The 18,512-nt window shown below is 49.7% G+C and overlaps 1 protein-coding gene and 1 long non-coding RNA gene across 4 annotated transcripts; both read right to left on the bottom strand.

Moving 5' to 3' along the window:
- Window positions 1–10,020: 10,020 nt before the first annotated feature.
- CLEC4G (C-type lectin domain family 4 member G) lies at window positions 10,021–13,234 on the bottom strand. 3 transcript variants are annotated; one of them, XM_036847640.1, is made up of 9 exons: window positions 13,150–13,234; window positions 12,717–12,818; window positions 12,358–12,411; window positions 12,105–12,167; window positions 11,864–11,968; window positions 11,435–11,524; window positions 11,068–11,216; window positions 10,838–10,953; window positions 10,021–10,590 (listed from the first exon to the last, which is right to left on the bottom strand). In XM_036847640.1, exons 1-9 carry the CDS (start codon window positions 13,202–13,204, stop codon window positions 10,497–10,499), a joined length of 828 nt encoding a protein of 275 aa, XP_036703535.1. In that variant the 5' UTR covers window positions 13,205–13,234; the 3' UTR covers window positions 10,021–10,496. The 3 variants fall into 3 exon arrangements, with proteins under 3 accessions (XP_036703535.1, XP_036703534.1, XP_036703537.1); XM_036847639.1 differs by having other exon boundaries at window positions 10,021–10,552; XM_036847642.1 differs by lacking the exon at window positions 12,105–12,167 and having other exon boundaries at window positions 10,021–10,552.
- Window positions 13,235–13,575: 341 nt separating this feature from the next.
- LOC118892005 lies at window positions 13,576–14,156 on the bottom strand. Its single transcript, XR_005019221.1, has 3 exons — window positions 14,072–14,156; window positions 13,787–13,967; window positions 13,576–13,629 (listed from the first exon to the last, which is right to left on the bottom strand). It is a non-coding gene; the product is annotated as an uncharacterized LOC118892005 (long non-coding RNA).
- Window positions 14,157–18,512: the final 4,356 nt, after the last annotated feature.

Raw genomic sequence — 18,512 nt, 5'->3', positions numbered from 1 at the left:
CCTCCCTTTCGGTCTTAATTTCGACCAAAGTTTGGGAGGCCTTTCGTGACCAATTTGTCCCATGGTGCTAGGAATGCTCATTCCCAGGTCTGGAGAAGATTTCATGGATAGAGCCACTCAATGTGCTATTAGTGGGCTGTTAACAGTAGCCAAAAGCTTCTGGACTACCTCTCTCACTAGCTCATTATGGTCCAGGAAATTGTTCCCTCTTGTTGCTTCTTCCCATAGCTAGAGTTACACTATTACAATCACTGATCTTATAAGACTATATATTTGATCAACTGTTTCAAGTCACCTAATCGTGATTAAATCTACCTGAGGCTCGATTACACATTTTTTTTAAAGTCTTCTTTTTAATAAATTTATTGATTTTATTTTATTTATTTATTTTTGGCTGTGTTGGGTCTTTATTGCTGCACATGGGCTTTCTCTAGTTGTGGCGAGCGGGGGCTACTCTTTGCTGTGGTGCATGGGCTTCTCATTGCGGTAGCTTCTCTTGTTGTGGAGCACGGGCTCTAGGCACGCGGGCTTCAGTAGTTGTGGCGCATGGGCTCAGTAGTTGTGGCTCATGAGCTCTAGAGCACAGGCTCAGTAGTTGTTGCATGGACTTAATTGCTGTGCAGCATGTGGGATCTTCCCAGACCAGGGCTTGAACTGTGTCCCCTGCATTAGCAGGTAGATTCTTAACCACTGCACCACCAGGGAAGTCCCTCGATTACACATTTGGTAATGCAAGAAACAATAATCTGGTAAAATAGGCAGAATACAAGTAATATAGCTAGTGGCATTAAGGAGGTCATAAGTAAGTATTTAAGCTGAGAACTACCATTAGGTACCGCCCAGGATCGCCCCAGGTTGTCTGACCAGTCTGTTCTGCATCCATCTCTATCTTTAAGGAAAATGGTATATTAGCATTGTATGGAAAGTTCACCGAAGATGTCTGCACCTATACGGCGAGTGGTGGCTCGTCGTGACCCCTTACAGATTGTGGAAGGAATGTCACCGTCTAAGGAGTTACAGGGCTGGCGCCAGAAGGAGAAAATTGATCTTTATGGTTGAGCAGGTATTTCTGCCGTTGGGGAGGTCTGGTTCACGCATAACGCAGATGCACGATGCATGCAAGAGGGCGAGGGAGGAGACCAAAGGGCAGAGGAGAAGTTTTATGTTTAAATTTTTCTCGTCTCACCTTAAAATGTGAATTTTTATTTCATCACTGTCATTAACTCACTCATTCATTCATTCATGCATTCAGTGAGACACTGGACACCATGACGGGCCCTTGGGGCTGATGTCATGAAGAAGCTGAACAAAAACTCTACCCTTGGAGCTGACGTTCTATCCAGGGAGACAGACAAATGTCAGATGGTGACGGATGTCAGAGACATAAAGGAGATAGGAGGAGGGGGTGCCAGAGGCACTATTTAAATAGTGAACCAGGAAAGCTCTCTGAGTGGGTGACGTTTAGCCGGAACCCCTGCAGGGAATGAGACCCCCAGCTCATGGATGGGGGGACGGATCCCCAGCAGGGGAAACAGCACATGCAAAGGGCAAAGAAGAGCCTGCAAGGCCCCGTGTAGCTGCCACCTTCCCCTTCTGCACATGCCTGGGGATCCCCTGGGCAGCAGGATCTGTTGGAGGAAATCGAGGGGGGCAGGTGTGATGTACAGAGTGAGCCCAGATGCAACCCCTGCCCCGGACTGAGCACAGCATTGCCCACCACCACCTGCCTTCTCCCCACCCCATCACCCACATTCCTTATCTTTTGACTGGTCCTGTCTCTCCTCTTCCACGACCCCACCCCTGGTCACCATCTTCCCTCCTGGACAATGGTGGCAGCTGCCTCTCCATCAGCCACAGGACCACACCTTCCCCCGCTTCCAAACCTCCATGCCTCCCCTGCCTGGAGTTCAAGGGCTTTACCTGCTCAGCCTCTCCAGCCACACCTCCCCCCACCCCCACTTCCTACAAGACTCCCCAGGTGCACTCTTACACCTCAGGGCCTTTGCACTGCCAGCTACCGCTCCTGGGGTGCCAAGCTGGCCTGCAGTGACAGTTTGCACGGAGGCCTCCCTGACTGCAGAGGCCGGGCTGGGGGCCTCCTCTGAGACCCCACAGTCCTCTGTATTCCCCTTACCCAGTCCATCTGTGTTAGGTGGGCCTCTCCTGGGACCCGGAGCTCCCTGCGGGTAGGACCTGGGCACCCTTCCTGGAGGGTCCCTGAGCTCACAGGCAAATGTGCCCCTCCTCACTCCCCTTCCCAACCATCATCCATGCAGAGAGCAGGTCAGCAGGAAGAGGAAAGGCACGTGTGGGATGGGAAGGGGCTGGCTCTGCATTATCACCTCCTGGAGCCTCACGTGGCTGATTGTGGTTTTTTGTGCTGTTGGGGGTGGGGAGGGGTTGGAGGGGGGGCTCAGGATGAGGGGGACACAGAGGCTGGCTTGTCCACATCCTTCCTTCTGGAGAGACTCCCAGGCCCAATGCCCACTCCCTCCAGCCCCTCCAGGCCCCAGCACACCCCCAGGGACCAGGGGGCTGAGCTAGCCCATCCTGGGAATCCTGAGAGCATTCCAGGACTGCACTGGGAGATTCGGGGGTTTCTCTCTGACATTGCCCATGGTTCTCTGAGAGGATGGGATATTGTGTGGGGACCAGGCTAGAGGATGGCTCCCAGCCCCCTAGAGATACAGAAATCTTGGACCCCAGGCTCCACCATCAGGGACCCATGCTCTGACCTTCCTGGAGACCCAGGAATCCAAACCCTTAAGGACCCAAGAAGCCAGGACCCCAAGCCCCACACTCAGCGACCCAGGCCCCTAGCCCTTTGGAGATCCAGGATTTCAGGACCCCAGTCCTGACTTTCAGGACCCCAGAAATCCAGGCCCCCCAGGCCCCCAGCCCCTTAGGAACCCAGGAAGCCAAGACCCTAGTCTTTTTTTTTTTTAACACTGGCTCTGTTTTGTTTTATTTATTTATTTGTTTGTTTGTTTGTTTGTTTATTCCCAGTTTTTTGGCCACGCTGCATGGCTTGCGGGATCTTAGTTCGCCGACCAGGGATTGAATCCCAGCCACAGCAGTGAAAGTGCCAAGTCCTAACCACTGGGCAGCCAGGGAATTCCCCAATACCCCAGTCTTGACGCTCAGGAACCTAGAAATCCAGGACCCCAGGTCCTCAGTCCCTCAGGGACCAGGCCCCTAGACCTTAAGGACTTTGGTCTAAGATGGTGAGGTTTTTCTGCTCCATCTGGCTGTTCTGCGGGCTGGTTCCCTAGGTTGGTCAGGACGGTAAAAGTGCTGCCCTCTGCTGGATATACGTGGTCACTGCTTCCCCCGACTGGGTGACTCCCCACAACCCGTGTGGGTTAGAGAAGGCCACGGAGTCCCAGCTCCACCCCCTTCTCCTGTGGGCCTCAGTTTCCTCATCTGTAAAGTGGGGATATGCACAATTCTCCCACGTAGGTTGTCGTGTGCATAAGTCCTTCCGCACAATTAAAAAAAAGTCTCGGGCTTCCCTGGTGGCGCAGTGGTTGAGAATCTGCCTGCCAACGCAGGGGACACGGGTTCGAGCCCTGGTCTGGGAAGATTCCACATGCCGCGGAGCAACTAGGCCCGTGAGCCACAACTACTGAGCCTGCGCGTCTGGAGCCTGTGCTCCGCAACAAGAGAGGCCGCGATAATGAGAGGCCCGCGCACCGCGATGAAGAGTGGCCCCCACTTGCCGCAACTAGAGAAAGCCCTCGCACAGAAACGAAGACCCAACACAGCCATAAATAAATAAATAGACCCAAAGTTTTAAAAAAAGAATTACCTCTTTAAAAAAACAAAAAATGTGCCTTCAGCTCAGAAACTTCACCCTTAAGTACACTTAAAAAAAAAAAAAAAAAAAACTCTTCCGCAGGATAGAGAGAAGCAAGCAACAAATGGGAGCGCTGTTAGCACTATTTCCCGAAACACATCGCTGTCGCGTATCTCCCATTATTAATACACGCCCCCCGGCCCCCAGCCACAAAGCACAAAGGCTCTTGGAAGAAAACCCAAACTCCCTGCAGCCAGCAGGGCCCTGTGTGGCTGGCACCTTCCTTGCCTGCATCGTTCCTTTGCTCAGCTCCAGCCACATCTGCACACTTTTCTGTTTTTGAGCCCTCTGGCTGGCCCTTCCTCATCCTCCAGGTCTCTGCCCTCCAATAGAAGTGGTCCTGGCTAAACCGGCCCCTAGCCCCTCAGTCATCCTGTCAATGGTCTCTATGACCCCCACCTGTGAAGGTGTCCGGTTTGCTTATATCTTGCACGGTGCCCATTAGAACACGAGTTCCAGAAGGGCAGGGGCAGTGCCTGTTGTCACCACTGAGTCCCCAGCCCGTGGCTCAGGGCTAGGCACACAGTAGGTGCTTTACAGGCATCACATCTGTAGGAGTTTCTTAATGACTGCTGTAAGGAATTACCTCAAACTGGCTGGCTTTAAGCAACGTAAGTGTATTATCTTGCAGTTCTGGAGGTCAGAAGCCCAATACAGGTCTCACTGGCTAAAGTCAAGGCGTGGACAAGGTTGCCCTCCTTCTGGACATTCTAGAGAGAATGTTTTCTTAGCTTTTCCAGCTTCTAGAGGCCCCCCACATTCAATGGCCTGTGGTCCCTTCCTCCATCTTCAAAGCAAACAGTGTAGCATCTTTCAACCTTTCTCTGACTCTGATCCTCCTGCCTTTCTCTTATAAGGGCTCTTGGGATAACACTGGACTCACCTGGGTAATCCATGATCATCTCCCCATCTCCAGATCCTTAACTTAATCTCACCTGCAAAGCCCCTTTCACCTTGTCAGGTTGCCTATTCACAGGTTCCAGGGATTGGGACGGAAACATCTTTGGGGTCCATCGTTCAGCTGACCACAGCACCTGAGGAGGTAGATGTTATTATTGTTCCCATTTGATAGATGCAAAAACTGAGGCTCAGGGAGGCAAAGTCACTTGCCTAGGCTCACCCATCAAGTAAGTGGCAAGCACAGGTTCTAGACTGTGGTCTTTCTGTCTGCATCTGCCAAATCCATCCATTTGAGCCATCTGTGAGTGGACGTGGGGACATAGGAGAGGGAAGAGTTGGGGGCAGGATGGTGAGGTGGATGGCAAAGGGGCTGCCAAGGGGACAAGAGGAGTGTGTGCTCTCTCCTACCCTGGGGGCTTCCCCAGATACCTCAGCCAACCCAGTAAGATGCCTCAGGATCCCAGGGGGGTTCCTGGAATTGGGGGGAGGGATGTGGGAGGTTGGAAAAGACAAGCTACTCTGTCCCAAGATCACTTCCTTGGAAAGTGGGGTGACAGGCCGTTCCATCCAGGAAACCCTGGCTGGGCTCCAAGGTCACCTTTGATTTGCTGACTCAGCCCCAGACAGTGGGGTCATGTGGTCACTCAGGGGGCTGTTGGTGGGAACACCTACTGGAAGAGGGTAAGAGGGTGGCCTGAAGGGGTCTCTTCTGCCCCCAACCCCCTGCTTCCCAGCGCAAGCCACTTTGGCCTCTCCAAGACAGACCCTGCTTTCCCTCCCCCACCTCACTCCTTAGGATAGAAGTGCAGGCAGCGGGGGGACTGCTTTTCCAGAATGTTCCACTTCCAATTTCACCACGTGGGCACACCACCTTCTATTTCTCATCACCTCCTCTTCATCACCTGCCAGACTGTGAGCCCCAAGAAGGCAGCAACCACAACCTGAACCCCAACATTTCATTATGACAATTTTCAAGCATACAGAAAAGTTGAGTTTTAGAATGAAAATCCATCCCTAGATTCTACAACCAACACTGTCTATATTTGCTTGATTACAAATCTGTTCATCCATCCACCCCTCAATCCATTTTATTTTTCATGCATTTCAAAGTAAGGTGCAGGGCTTCCCTGGTGGCGCAGTGGTTGAGAATCTGCCTGCCAATGCAGGGGACACGGGTTCGAGCCCTGGTCTGGGAAGATCCCACATGCCGCGGAGCAACTGGGCCCGTGAGCCACAATTACTGAGCCTGCGCGTCTGGAGCCTGTGCTCCGCAACAAGAGAGGCCGCGATAGTGAGAGGCCTGCGCACCGCGATGAAGAGTGGCCCCCACTTGCCGCAATTAGAGAAAGCCCTCGCACGGAAACGAAGACCCAACACACAGCCATAAATTAATTAATTAATTAATTAATTATTTAAAAAAAAAAAAAAAGTAAGGTGCAGACATTAGCCCACTCCAGCCCCCTAAATATCAATACTAAATCCCCCCCCAAATGCTCCAACCCACAGACCGTGAACTAGAGGTCAATGTTCACTGGCTGCTCTCCTAACTTTTTTCCCTTTTGAGTAAAATAACTTAGAATGAAATACACATATTCCAGCAGTGTTTTCTTGGAGCTTTGACAAATGCACTCACCTGTGTAATCCAAACTTCTATCAAGGTACAGAATGTTTCCATCATTCCAGAAAGTTCTTTCATGGCCCTTCCCAGGAAGTCCCTGCCTCTGCTCCCGGGGAACCATTGTGCCCACAATTTTCCAAGCTTGAGTAGTTCTGCCTATTCTAGAACTTCATATAAATGGGCTCATAGCATCTATACTATTTTGTGGGTGGTTGCTTCCGCTCAGTCTAAGGTTTTTTACCTCTTGTTCTCCATTGGAACTCCAGTGCCTGGCATACAGTAAGTGCACAAGAAATGTTTCTGGGTGAGAAAATGATTGCATTGAATGAATGAATGAATGAAAGAAATTGCTCCTTGTTCACGGAGACTTGCTCTCCCATCAGCTCTCCCCTCTCCAGCTTCTCTCTGGCCAACCTCCTCCTTGGTCTGCTGAAGCACCACTATTGTCACCCCCAGAAGACCCCTCTTTGGGGTGCAGTCAACAACCCTTCTATTTGTCTCTGTTCAGGGCGCTGTAATTCCAAATAGCAGAGACCCCTCCCCCACCTCCTGCTTCCCAGCCCCCTGCCCCGTCTCCTCTTCCCATGAAAACACGTGTTATCAGGCACATGTAAACCCGTGCTTCCTGCCTTCCCACAATATCAGCTTCAATTTCCAGCCTCATTTCCGCCCCTCCTGCTCTTCTCTAGATAAGCACCTCCACCTGGTTCTAGAACTGCTAAAGCCTCTCTTGGGTCAAAAATACCCTCCCCGAGCAACCAGAGCCTGGAGACATCGCTGAGTATTGGGGAAGCAAAAAGGGTGCAACCACTTTGGAAAACTGTTTGTCAGTTTCTTACAAAGTTAATCACTTACCTACTATCTGACCCACTCCCAGGTATTTACCCAAGAGAAGTGAATACTTAAATCCATAAAAAGTTCTGTATGAGATTATTCACAGTAGCTTGATTCATACTCTCACATTCAAACAACACAAACAGCTGTCAACAGGTGACTGGATACACAGATGGTGGTCCAGCCAGCCAATGGAAGATGATTCAGCAATGAAAAGAAACAAACTACAACAGCGTGGGTGAATCTCAAAAACACTATATGCCTGGAGAAAGAATCCAGGCACAAAGCACTGTACACTGTACGATTCAATGTATGTGGCATTTGAGAAAAGACAAATCTCGTCAATAGTGATGGAAAGCAGGTCAGTGGTGGCCTGGGGGAGGGGAGGAGGTGAGGATTGATTGGGAAGGGACAAGAAGGAATTTTAGGAGGTGATGGAAATGTTCTACATCTGCAGTGCAGTGGTGGCTACACAGCTGTATACATTTCTCAAAACTTGTTAAATTGTAAGCTTGAAATAAGTGCATTTAAAATAAAAAAATTTTTTCAACTGTTGTAAAATAAACATAACATAAAATTTACCATCTTAACCATTTTTTTTTAAATTATTATTTATTTATTTATTTTTGGCTGTGTTGGGTCTTCGTTTCTGTGCGAGGGCTTTGTCTAGTTGCGGCGAGCGGGGGCCACTCTTCATCGCGGTGCGCGGGCCTCTCACTATCGCGGCCTCTCTTATTGCGGAGCACAGGCTCCAGATGCGCAGGCTCAGCAGTTGCGGCTCATGGGCCCAGGTGCTCCGCGGCATGTGGGATCTTCCCAGACCAGGGCTCGAACCCGTGTCCCCTGCATTGGCAGGCAGATTCCCAACCACTGTGCCACCAGGGAAGCCCCCATCTTAACCATTTTTAAGTGGACAGTTCAGGAGTGTTAAGTATATTCGCATCGTTCTGCAACAGATCTCCAGAATTGTTTCATCTTGCGACACTGAAACTCCGTACCCATTAAGCAACAGTATTTGTCCTTTTGTGACTGGTTTACTTCACGCAGCAAAATGCTGTAATATGTGTCAGAATCGCCTTCCTTTTTAAGGCTGAATAATATTCCATTATATGGATGAGTATATTTGGTTTATCCGTTCATCCATTGATGGACACTTGGGTTGCTTCTACCTCTTGGCTATTGTGAATAATGCTGCTATGAACATGGGTATGCAAATATCTTTTCAAGACCCTGCTTTCAGTTCTTTTGGATATCTATCCAGAAGTGGAACTGCTGGGTCACATGGAGTTTCTGGGGGGAGACTGATCCTCGTGACCTTGATTTCAGTCCAGTGAAACTAATCTTGTTTGTTTACTTTCTCTTTTTGGCTGCACTGCACAGCATGAGGGATCTTAGTTCCCCAACCAGGGATCGAACCCGTGCCCCCTGCAGTGGAAGCATGGAGTCTTAACCACTGGACCGCCAGGAAAGTCCCAATGAAACTACTTTTGGACTTCTGACCTCCACAACTGTAGAATAGATGTATTCTATTCTATTCTATTCTATTCTATTCTATTCTATTCTATTCTATTCTATGTATTGTTTCAAGCCACCAAGTTGGCAGGCATTTGTTACAGCAGGAGTAGGGAACTCATACACTCTTCCAAGCTGACTGTCTGGAAATCCATCAGTCTGGTCAACAGTCTACTAGGTATTTTATCTGTCCAGAAGTCAGATGGCTCCTGGGCAAGGTCAATGCCTTGCTCTGGGCTGGAGTTTATTTATTTATTTATTTATGGCCACACCACTCGGCATGTAGGATCTCAGTTCCCCCACCAGGTATCGAGCCTGCACCCCCTGCAGTGGAAGTGTGGAGTCTTAACCACTAAACTGCCAGGGAAGTCCCCTGGGCTGCAGTTTAGAGGGTTCAGAGAAGGGTTGGGGGTTTCCTGATTACAGCACTGAAAGATTCCTCCTGGCCAGGGAGTTTGGGTGCTGTTGCCTCCTGTTCCTACTCAGTGAATGCTCTCAGGGCTGGGCAGCTTGGGGGCTCTGAGCAGCTTTGGTTCTGGACTCAGCTCTGCACAGAACTAAAAGCTGCTAGCCTGTCACTCCCCTCAGTTGGACAGTTGGACCCGTCTCCACTGGAAATGATGGGAGAGCCCCCAGGTCCCCAAGACGGGAGCAGGAGGCTTTGGGAGTGCAGGGTAAATTCAGATCAAAAGTCTCCAGTTGATAAAGCTAGGCTGTGTGCACCCCACACCCCCAAATGGGTTCAGCCATGCCTTACACTTTCCAACACCCTCTGCCTGCAAAGCCCTCCCTTCCCAGCTCCATGTGCTGAAATCCCATTGCTCTTGGAAAGTTCATCTTCTCTGGTTGTATTTCCTGAACATCCCACAGAACCTGGGTGCCCGAGACGAAAGGGACAATGCTCATCAGATCCGGGCAGCCCCTCTGCCACCTGTCTCAGGGCCTTGTGTCAGGCTGCCTGTAGTCTCCGCAATAAGGTGACAGTCTGCTCAAGGAACAGGGCCAGCACTGCAGCATCTCAGCAGAGTTCCTCTCCCTGGGGACACAGGTGGCTCCTTCAAATGCATCATATCACTCCTTCATGTATTCCTCAGTCGGGTCACTGGTCACATTGTCCCAGGGGTAGGGATGGGGATCAGACTCATTCCTGTGTCCTCAGTGCCCTACAGCCCTCCTGGCCCAATGCAGGTTACCCACTGGGTTTGGGGGTCATCATAGGCCCCTGAGGTCAGGGTCTCTCACATGGATGACATCAGAGTCTCTGAGATAAAGCTTAGAACAGCTAACCAGAGCCAGGAGCCAAGATTCATTTCTCATTTATTGATGCTCCCTCGGGCTGTGAAGAAAGCTCTCAAAATCCCTATCTTTGAGGCCTTCCATCTGCATGGTAAAATACCATGTAAATACAAGTAAATCAAACAGCTCCATCCCTGAATTACTTGACCTTGGTTAGGGAGGGCGATAGGGTCAGATCACAGGGCCGGGGAGCTCAGGTTTTGGAGTGGGTGGAGACTAGGTGAGGTCCACGGGTGAGGAGTTGCAGTGAGGCTGGAGCGGAGGTCTCAGAGTGCAGTTACTGGCCTACGCTGTGGGTGGGGTGGGAAATTAATGGTGGTGGGCGGAGCCAGGACGGTGAGCGGCTCAGGCGATTGGACAAGTGCCAGTGGGCGTGACTCTGGGGCACTGGGGGAGATCAGCAGCTGAGCCTCTTCTCACAGATCCAGCTGTCGTCCCTGTTGTCGCACGGTGCGTCGTTCCACATCCCCGTGCGGAGAATCATGATGCAGTCCTCGCGCCCCAGCGAGTCATTGGGCTCCCCCTGATTCCAGTAGCTGCAGTGGTTTGGCGGAGGTGTTGCTGGGAGGCTAGGCTGAGGATGGCCACGGGGTCCAGCCTTCCTTTCCGGGGCCTAGCCTGTTTATTGCTTGGGTCTAACCTAGACATCCTGAGGGTCTAACCTGAGCACACGCACCTGGGATATAACTTTCTAACCCCAGAATTTAACCCTAGTCACTTCCTGGGGTCTAGCCCTCCCATCCCTAAGGAGGCCCTGAGATCTGGCCGAAGCGCTTCTCCTAGGATCCGAACTGTCAGCCTCCCCAAGTCCCTTCCCTCACCTGAAGCTGAGCGGGACTCCGTCCACCCACTGGTAGCCCTGGATCCTGCGCGCCCTGCGCACAGCCCTCAGGCCCAGCCAGTAACCGCGGCCACCAATGTTCCGACTTAGGAAGCCCTGGGCAAGAGGGGAGACTGAGCCTCGCGTCCGTCCCGCCCCGCTCCCAACCACGCCCCCTCAGGTAAACTCCTTCTCCCCGCCCCCCCGCCCCCCAAAGCCGGAGCTGCGCACCTGCTCATCCAGGCCCCCGACAATCACCAGGTGCGCTCTGGCGCCCTCGCAGTGGCGCTGCGCCTCCACCCACGTGGCCCGTTGGGTGGAGAAAAGGTAGCAGGAGCCCTGGAATGGCAGCCACGACTTGGGGCACTCCTCGCAGGAGCCTGCAGGGTGGCAAGGATCAAAGAGGTGATTTGCTCCCGAATGGAGCAGATGGTGAGGATTGGGGAGGGGAGTGTTGGACCCCCGGGCTCAGGGTCGGAGCCACTGAGACCAGGCCAAGGTTAAAGGACGGGGCCAGGCGGATCAGGGAACCCTGGGGCCCAAGGGCGGGGTCCACTTGTCTTCGCCTCTCCCCTCCACCCCTCCGGATCGTGCTCACGGTTCCCGAGCCGGACTCCTTCCAGCGCCCGGAAGAGCTCACTGCGGATGTTCTCACGGTCCCTACCGGCCTCAGCCAAACTCTGGGTCACTGCGAGGTAAAAGGAGTCCAGATTATAGCTAGGCTCAGCATCAGTAATAGGGTCATGATTAGTTAAAGTCAGCATCCACTTCCGTGGTCATTGCCAAGGTCAAGAATGACATCACGGTCCAGGACTGTTATAGCTGGGTAGGGTCCAGTTGCGGTTGGGGTTAGGAGTTGCAGTCAAGGTCAGAATCCAGAGGTCAGGGTCAGGATGGAGGACACGACTGGGGTCAATGGTCAGGATCACAGGATAGGTGGGGGTCACAGAGGGGTCCGGAGGTGAATCAAGGGTAGGGTAACAGCCGGGGTGAGGGGTCAGGGATCATGGCAATGTCCCGCCCTCACCGCGCTCGCTCAGTTCTTTTAGGGCGCTCTCCTGCTGGATCAGCTTCGACTGTGCCTCTCTAAGCTTGGTGCGCACGGTCTGCAGCTGCGCCTGAGTCCCCAGGCCTGGGAAGGGGGGCGAGGATGGGGGTGGGACATCTGAGACCAGCCCGCCGCCCCCACTACGCGCCAGGAGCCCCGCTCCCACTCGCCTCCTCCAATCCCGGCCACAAGCCCCGCCCCCTCGGTCCACCAGTCTCACAGCAGCTATTGCAGGCTCGGATCTCCTCCTTCAAGACACCCAGCACCACCGTCTGCTTCGAGGCTGGAACGATCACCCGTCCGCCCCACACACTCCAGGTCACCCTCGGGGACTCACGGGACCCTGCCCAACTCCAGGGCCAGCCTTGCAGACTGTGAGATCCCCACCGACCCACCCACTACCCCGACGCCAGGGTCCAAGACCCTTCCACCCCCGAACTTTGGGGACCCAAGAGCCCCTGTCCTGCACGTACAGTTTGTCCTCAGCAGATCCTGTTGGCCGAGCAGCGCCCCGCGCTCTGTGGAGGCTGCGGAGAGAGGGGGACTCGGGAACTCTCCCCGCGGCCCGAGGGGTGCGGGGACCCCGATCACCGGACGCACAGAGTGGGTGGACAGGCGTGCAGCACACGTGATGTGCACACACACTGACAAAGGACAAACACATTCACAGGCACATATGCACACACGTGGGTGCACACAAACTCTGTTCCGAGGTGTTCACACTCAGACCCAGGCAAGGGCCTGGGACCTGGCTGGTGTGTTTAGGGATGGAGAAAAGGTCTATGTCCCCAGGGAGGCTGGACACGACCTCCCCCATCATCCAGTCACTCACCCTTGGAAAACAGGACGCTCAGAACGAGGGTCCACAGGATTGTGACCACCAAGAGAGCCAGGGCCAGGAGGAGGGGTCTCTGTCCCCAGCGTCCCCAGTGCCCTGGGATAACACGGATGGACTCCTGAGTTCCTCCGGTACCAGGACCACCCCGGATCCCTGGGCCCTGAGGACTGAGCCCTGGATGCTTGGGTTCCTCCCAGGAAACTGAGATTCAGAGAGGTACAGTAACTTGTCTGTGGTCACACAGCCCCTAAGTGGCAGAGTTGAAATTTGAATCCAGGTCCAGCTGGCTCTAGGGCCTGTGGTGTCTCTCCTGCACTCACTACTTAGGCCCTCTCTTGGCTGATCCTCTCCATTCTCCCATCAAACCCCAAACCACTGGTCAGAGAGGGACCCAAGGGGACCTGTGAGGCAGCCCCATTGCTCATACCTCCAGGGACCTCCTCCAGCCTGCCGTCCCACTTGCTGTACCCGACAGTGTCCATGGTGAGCAGGCACCCAGCTCTGGGAGTAGATACAAAAGTAACCCCATCCCTCTCCCCGCCCCACCCACCCCCTTCCTTCCTTCCCATCTCCTGTGTCTCAATTCCTGGTACAGAGAACCACTGACCAATCACAGCGATGGGCCCTTTCTGGGCTGGGCTGGGCTGAGCTGGGCTGGACTGCAGTAAGGGTGGGGTGGGGAGGGGAAGTGGGGAGTTGAGGGGGGTTGAGGGAGGGTAGAAGGAGTGGGAGGAGTGAAGTGTGTGTGTGTGTGTGTGCGCGTGCGTGTAGTCCCAGCCTCTTGGGCGCTCATCCCCAACCCCCACCATCACCAGGCACGTGCTCCAGCAACCATTTCCAGGCTCTGCTTGGGCTTCACTTTGGAGCTCGGTCCGCATCTCTTATAGGTCTGGCGTTGGCCTTCCTCCTGAGAGGGACAGGATGAACCCAGCCAAGTTCAAGGCAGCTCCCTGCGGGTACCTGAGAAAGCCCCTTCAGGTGTGCGCCCCCCAACCCCATGCCAGCTGCTCATGGCTCCTCAACTCCCCTGCAGGTGCCTGCCAGAAGCTACCTTTGACCCTGACCTTTATTCAGTCCTCTTCGACTAGAAGGGAGAACACAGCCAGTTGTTGCATGGAGGCCAGCTAAGCTTCTGGACTCTACTATTGGGTGTGTGTGTAGGGTGTCCATATGCAGCTTCTAGAAGCCTCTGTTTTTCTCCTCGGTGCAAAGGGGGACAGTGACAAGGCCTCCCTCCAAGGGATGCTGTGATAAAGAAATGAGGTTATGCATGGCAAGCCTTGGCACCATCCCCAAGCACAAAACCCTCCAAATGTCATTCATTCTTTCAACTAATATTGGACACCTACAACATGCCAGGCATCGATCAAGGAACTGAGGATACATCAATGAACTAAAGAAGAAAATTCCTTTTTTCTTGGAGTTAACATTCCAGTAGGGGGTAGGGAGAGACAGACAGCCAATAATGAACATAATTAAAAGGTGAGTTGGAGATTGCTTCAAGATGGCAGAGTAGACGGACATGCTCTTACTCCCTCTTTTGAGAACACCGGAATCACAACTAACTGCTGAACAATCATCGACAGGAAGACACTGGAACTCACCAAAAATGATACCCCACATGCAAAGACAAAGGAGGAGCCGCAATGAGACAGTACGAGGGGCGCTATCACAATAAAATCAAATCCGATAACTGCTGGGTGGGTGACTCACAAACTGGAGAACACTTATACCACAGAAGTCCACCCACTGGAGTGAAGGTTCTGAGCCCCATGTCAGGCTTCCCAACCTGGGGGTCTGGCAATGGAGGAGGAATTCCTAGAGAATCAGACTTTGAAGGCTAGCAGGATTTGATTGCAGGACTTCGACAGGACTGGGGGAAACAGAGACTCCACTCTTGGAGGGCACATACAAAGTAGTGTTTGCATCTGGACCCAGGGGAAGGAGCAGTGACCCCATACGAGACTGACCAGACCTACCTGCTAGTGTTGGAGGGTCTCCTGCAGAGGTGGGGGGCAGCTGTGGCTCACCAAGGGACAAGGACACTGGCAGCAGAAGTTCTGGGAAGTACTCCTTGGCGTGAGCCCTGCCAGAGTCCGCCATTAGCCCCACCAAAGAGCCCGGGTAGGCTCCAGTGTTGGGTCGCCTCAGGCCAAACAACCAACAGAGAGGGGACCCAGCCCCACCCATCAGCAGACAAGTGGATTAAAGTTTTACTGAGCTCTGCCCACCAGAGCAACAGCCAGCTCTACCAACCACTAGTCCCTCCCATCAGGAAACTCCCACAAGCCTCTTAGATAGCCTCATCCACCAGAGGGCAGACAACAGAAGCAAGAAGAACTACAATCCTGCAGCCTGTAGAACAAAAACCACATTCACAGAAAGATAGACAAGATGAAAAGGCAGAGGGCTATGTACCAGATGAAGGAACAAGATAAAACCCCAGAAAAACAACTAAATGAAGTGGAGATAGGCAACCTTCCAAAAAAAGAATTCAGAATAATGATAGTGAGGATGATCTAGGACCTCGGAAAAAGAATGGAGGCAAAGATCGAGAAGATGCAAGAAATGTTTAACAAAGATCTAGAAGAATTAAAGAACAAACAAACAGAGATGAGCAATACAATAACTGAAATGAAAACTACACTAGAAGGAATCAATAGCAGAATAACTGAGGCAGAAGAACGGATAAGTGACCTGGAAGACAGAATGGTGGAATTCACTGCTGCAGAACAGAATAAAGGAAAAAGAATGAAAAGAAATGAAGACAGCCTAAGAGACCTCTGGGACAACATTAAATGCAACAACATTCATGTTATAGGGGTCCCAGAAGGAGAAGAGAGAGAAAAAGGACCCAAGAAAATATTTGAAGAGATTATAGTCAAAAATCTGCCTAACATGGGAAAGGAAGTAGCCAAACAAATCCAGGAAGCACAGAGAGTCCCATACAGGATAAGCCCAAGGAGAAACACGCTGAAACACATAGTAATCAAATTGGCAAAAATTAAAGACAAAGAAAAATTATTGAAAACAACAAGGGAAAAATGACAAATAACATACAAGGGAACTCCCATAAGGTTAACAGCTGATTTCTCAGCAGAAACTCTACAAGCCAGAAGGGAGTGGCATGATATACTTAAAGTGATTAAAGGGAAGAACCTACAGTCAAGATTACTCTACCCGGCAAGGATCTCATTCAGATTTGATGGAGAAATCAAAAGTTTTACAGACAAGCAAAAGCTAAGAGAATTCAGCACCACCAAACCAGCTCTACAACAAATGCTAAAGGAACTTCTCTAAGTGGGAAACACAAGAGAAGAAAAGGACCTACAAAAACAAACCCAAAACAATTAAGAAAATGGTCATAGGAACATACATATCAATAATTACCTTAAACGTGAATGGATTAAATGCTCCAACCAAAAGACACAGGCTTGCTGAATGGATACAAAAACAAGACCCATATATATGCTGTCTACAAGAGACCCACTTCAGACCTAGGGACACATACAGACTGAAAGTGAGGGGATGGAAAAAGTTTTTCCATGCAAATGGAAATCAAAAGAAAGCTGGAGTAGCAATACTCATATCAGATAAAATAGACTTTAAAATAAAGAATGTTACAAGAAACAAGGAAGGACACTACGTAATGATCAAGGGATCAATCCAAGAAGAAGATATAACAATTATAAATATATATGCACCCAACATAGGATCACCTCAATACATAAGGCAACTGCTAACAGCTATAAAAGAGGAAATCGACAGTAACACAGTAATAGTGGGGGACTTTAATACTTCACTTACACCAATGGACAGATCATCCAAACAGAAAATTAATAAGGAAACACAAGCTTTAAATGACACAATAGACCAGATAGATTTGATTGATATTTATAGGACATTCCATCCAAAAACAGCAGATTACACTTTCTTCTCAAGTGTGCATGGAACATTCTCCAGGATAGATCACATCTTGGGTCACAAATCAAGCCTCAGTAAATTTAAGAAAATTGAAATCATATCAAGCATCTTTTCTGACCACAACGTTATGATATTAGAAATCAATTACATCATGGAAAAGACTCTGACAAGTACAGGTTTCTGGTAACTGACTGTACTGCTGAACTGAATGAATAAGCATTTTCAGAACTCTAATGAAAAACTGATGAACTCATAAAAGTGCTAACAAAAGATCAAGATGAAAAAAAATTAATTACATGGGACTGAGTGAACTGATGAGGATGAGTATAATTTTTGTGACTTTCTGTCTGAATTAAAAAAAAAAAATCCCACAAGGACTCAGAGGCAAAGAATATACAAATCAATTTTCACTGCAAAGTAAAGGAGCTGTTACAGTGGAGGATTACTGGACTGAATGTCAATATTATGACATAGTATGAGTGTGTTTCATGTTTGGTAATTGCAATCATTGTTGCTTTTGTTGTGGTCATCCATGTACAATGCTTGGTGTCAGTCTATTTATGTCTTGTAAAAATAAAATACAGTGTGTGTGTGTGTGAAAAAAAAAAAAAAAAAAAAAGAAATCAATTACAGGGGAAAAAAACGTAAAAAACACAAACACATGGATGCTAAACAATACGTTACTAAATAACCAAGAGATCACTGAAGAAATCAAAAAATACTTAGAGACAAATGACAATGAAAACACGACGATCCAAAACCTATGGGATGCAGCAAAAGCAGTTCTAAGAGGGAAGTTTATAGCTATACAAGCCTACCTCAAGAAACAAGAAAAATCTCAAATAAACAATCTAACCTTACACCTAAAGGAACTAGAGAAAGAAGAACAAACAAAACCCAAAGTTAGCAGAAGGAAAGAAATCATAAAGATCAGAGCAGAAATAAATGAAATAGAAACAAAGGAAACAATAGCAAAGATCAATAAAACTAAAAGCTGGTTCTTTGAGAAGATAAACAAAATTGATAAAGCATTAGCCAGACTCATCAAGAAAAAGAGGGAGAGGACTCAAATCAATAAAATCTGAAATGAAAAAGGAGAAGTTACAACAGACACCGCAGAAATACAAAGCAACCTAAGAGACTACTACAAGAAACGTTATGCCAATAAAATGGACAACCTGGAAGAAATGGACAAATTCTTAGAAAGATATACCCTTCCAAGACTGAACCAGGAAGAAATAGAAAATATGAACAGACCAATCACAAGTAATGAAATTGAAACTGTGATTTAAAATCTTCCAACAAACAAAAGTCCAGGACCAGATGGCTTCACAGGTGAATTCTATCAAACATTTAGAGAAGAGCTAACACCCATCCTTCTCAAACTCTTCCAAAAAATTGCAGAGGAAGGAAAACTCCCAAACTCATTCTATGAGGCCACAATCACCCTGATACCAAAACCAGGCAAAGATACTACAAAAAAAGAAAATTACAGACCGATATCACTGATGAATATAGATGCAAAAATCCTCAACAAAATACTAGCAAACAGAATCCAACAACACATTTAAAGGATCATACACCATGATCAAGTGGGATTAATCCCAGGGATGCAAGGATTCTTCAATATATGCAAATCAATCAATGTGATACACCATATTAACAAATTGAAGAATAAAAACCATATGATCATCTAAATAGATGCAGAAAATCTTTTGACAAAACTCAACACCGATTTATGATAAAAACTCTCCAGAAAGTGGGCATAGAGGGAACCTACTTCAACATAATAAAGGTCATATACTACAAACCCACAGCAAACATCATTCTCAATGGTGAAAAACTGAAAGCATTTCCTCTAAGATC

Source organism: Balaenoptera musculus, chromosome 3 (assembly GCF_009873245.2).
Source record: "Balaenoptera musculus isolate JJ_BM4_2016_0621 chromosome 3, mBalMus1.pri.v3, whole genome shotgun sequence".
In the NCBI taxonomy this organism is placed as follows: Eukaryota; Metazoa; Chordata; class Mammalia; order Artiodactyla; family Balaenopteridae; genus Balaenoptera; species Balaenoptera musculus.
This window is presented reverse-complemented; position numbering and strand designations above follow the sequence as displayed.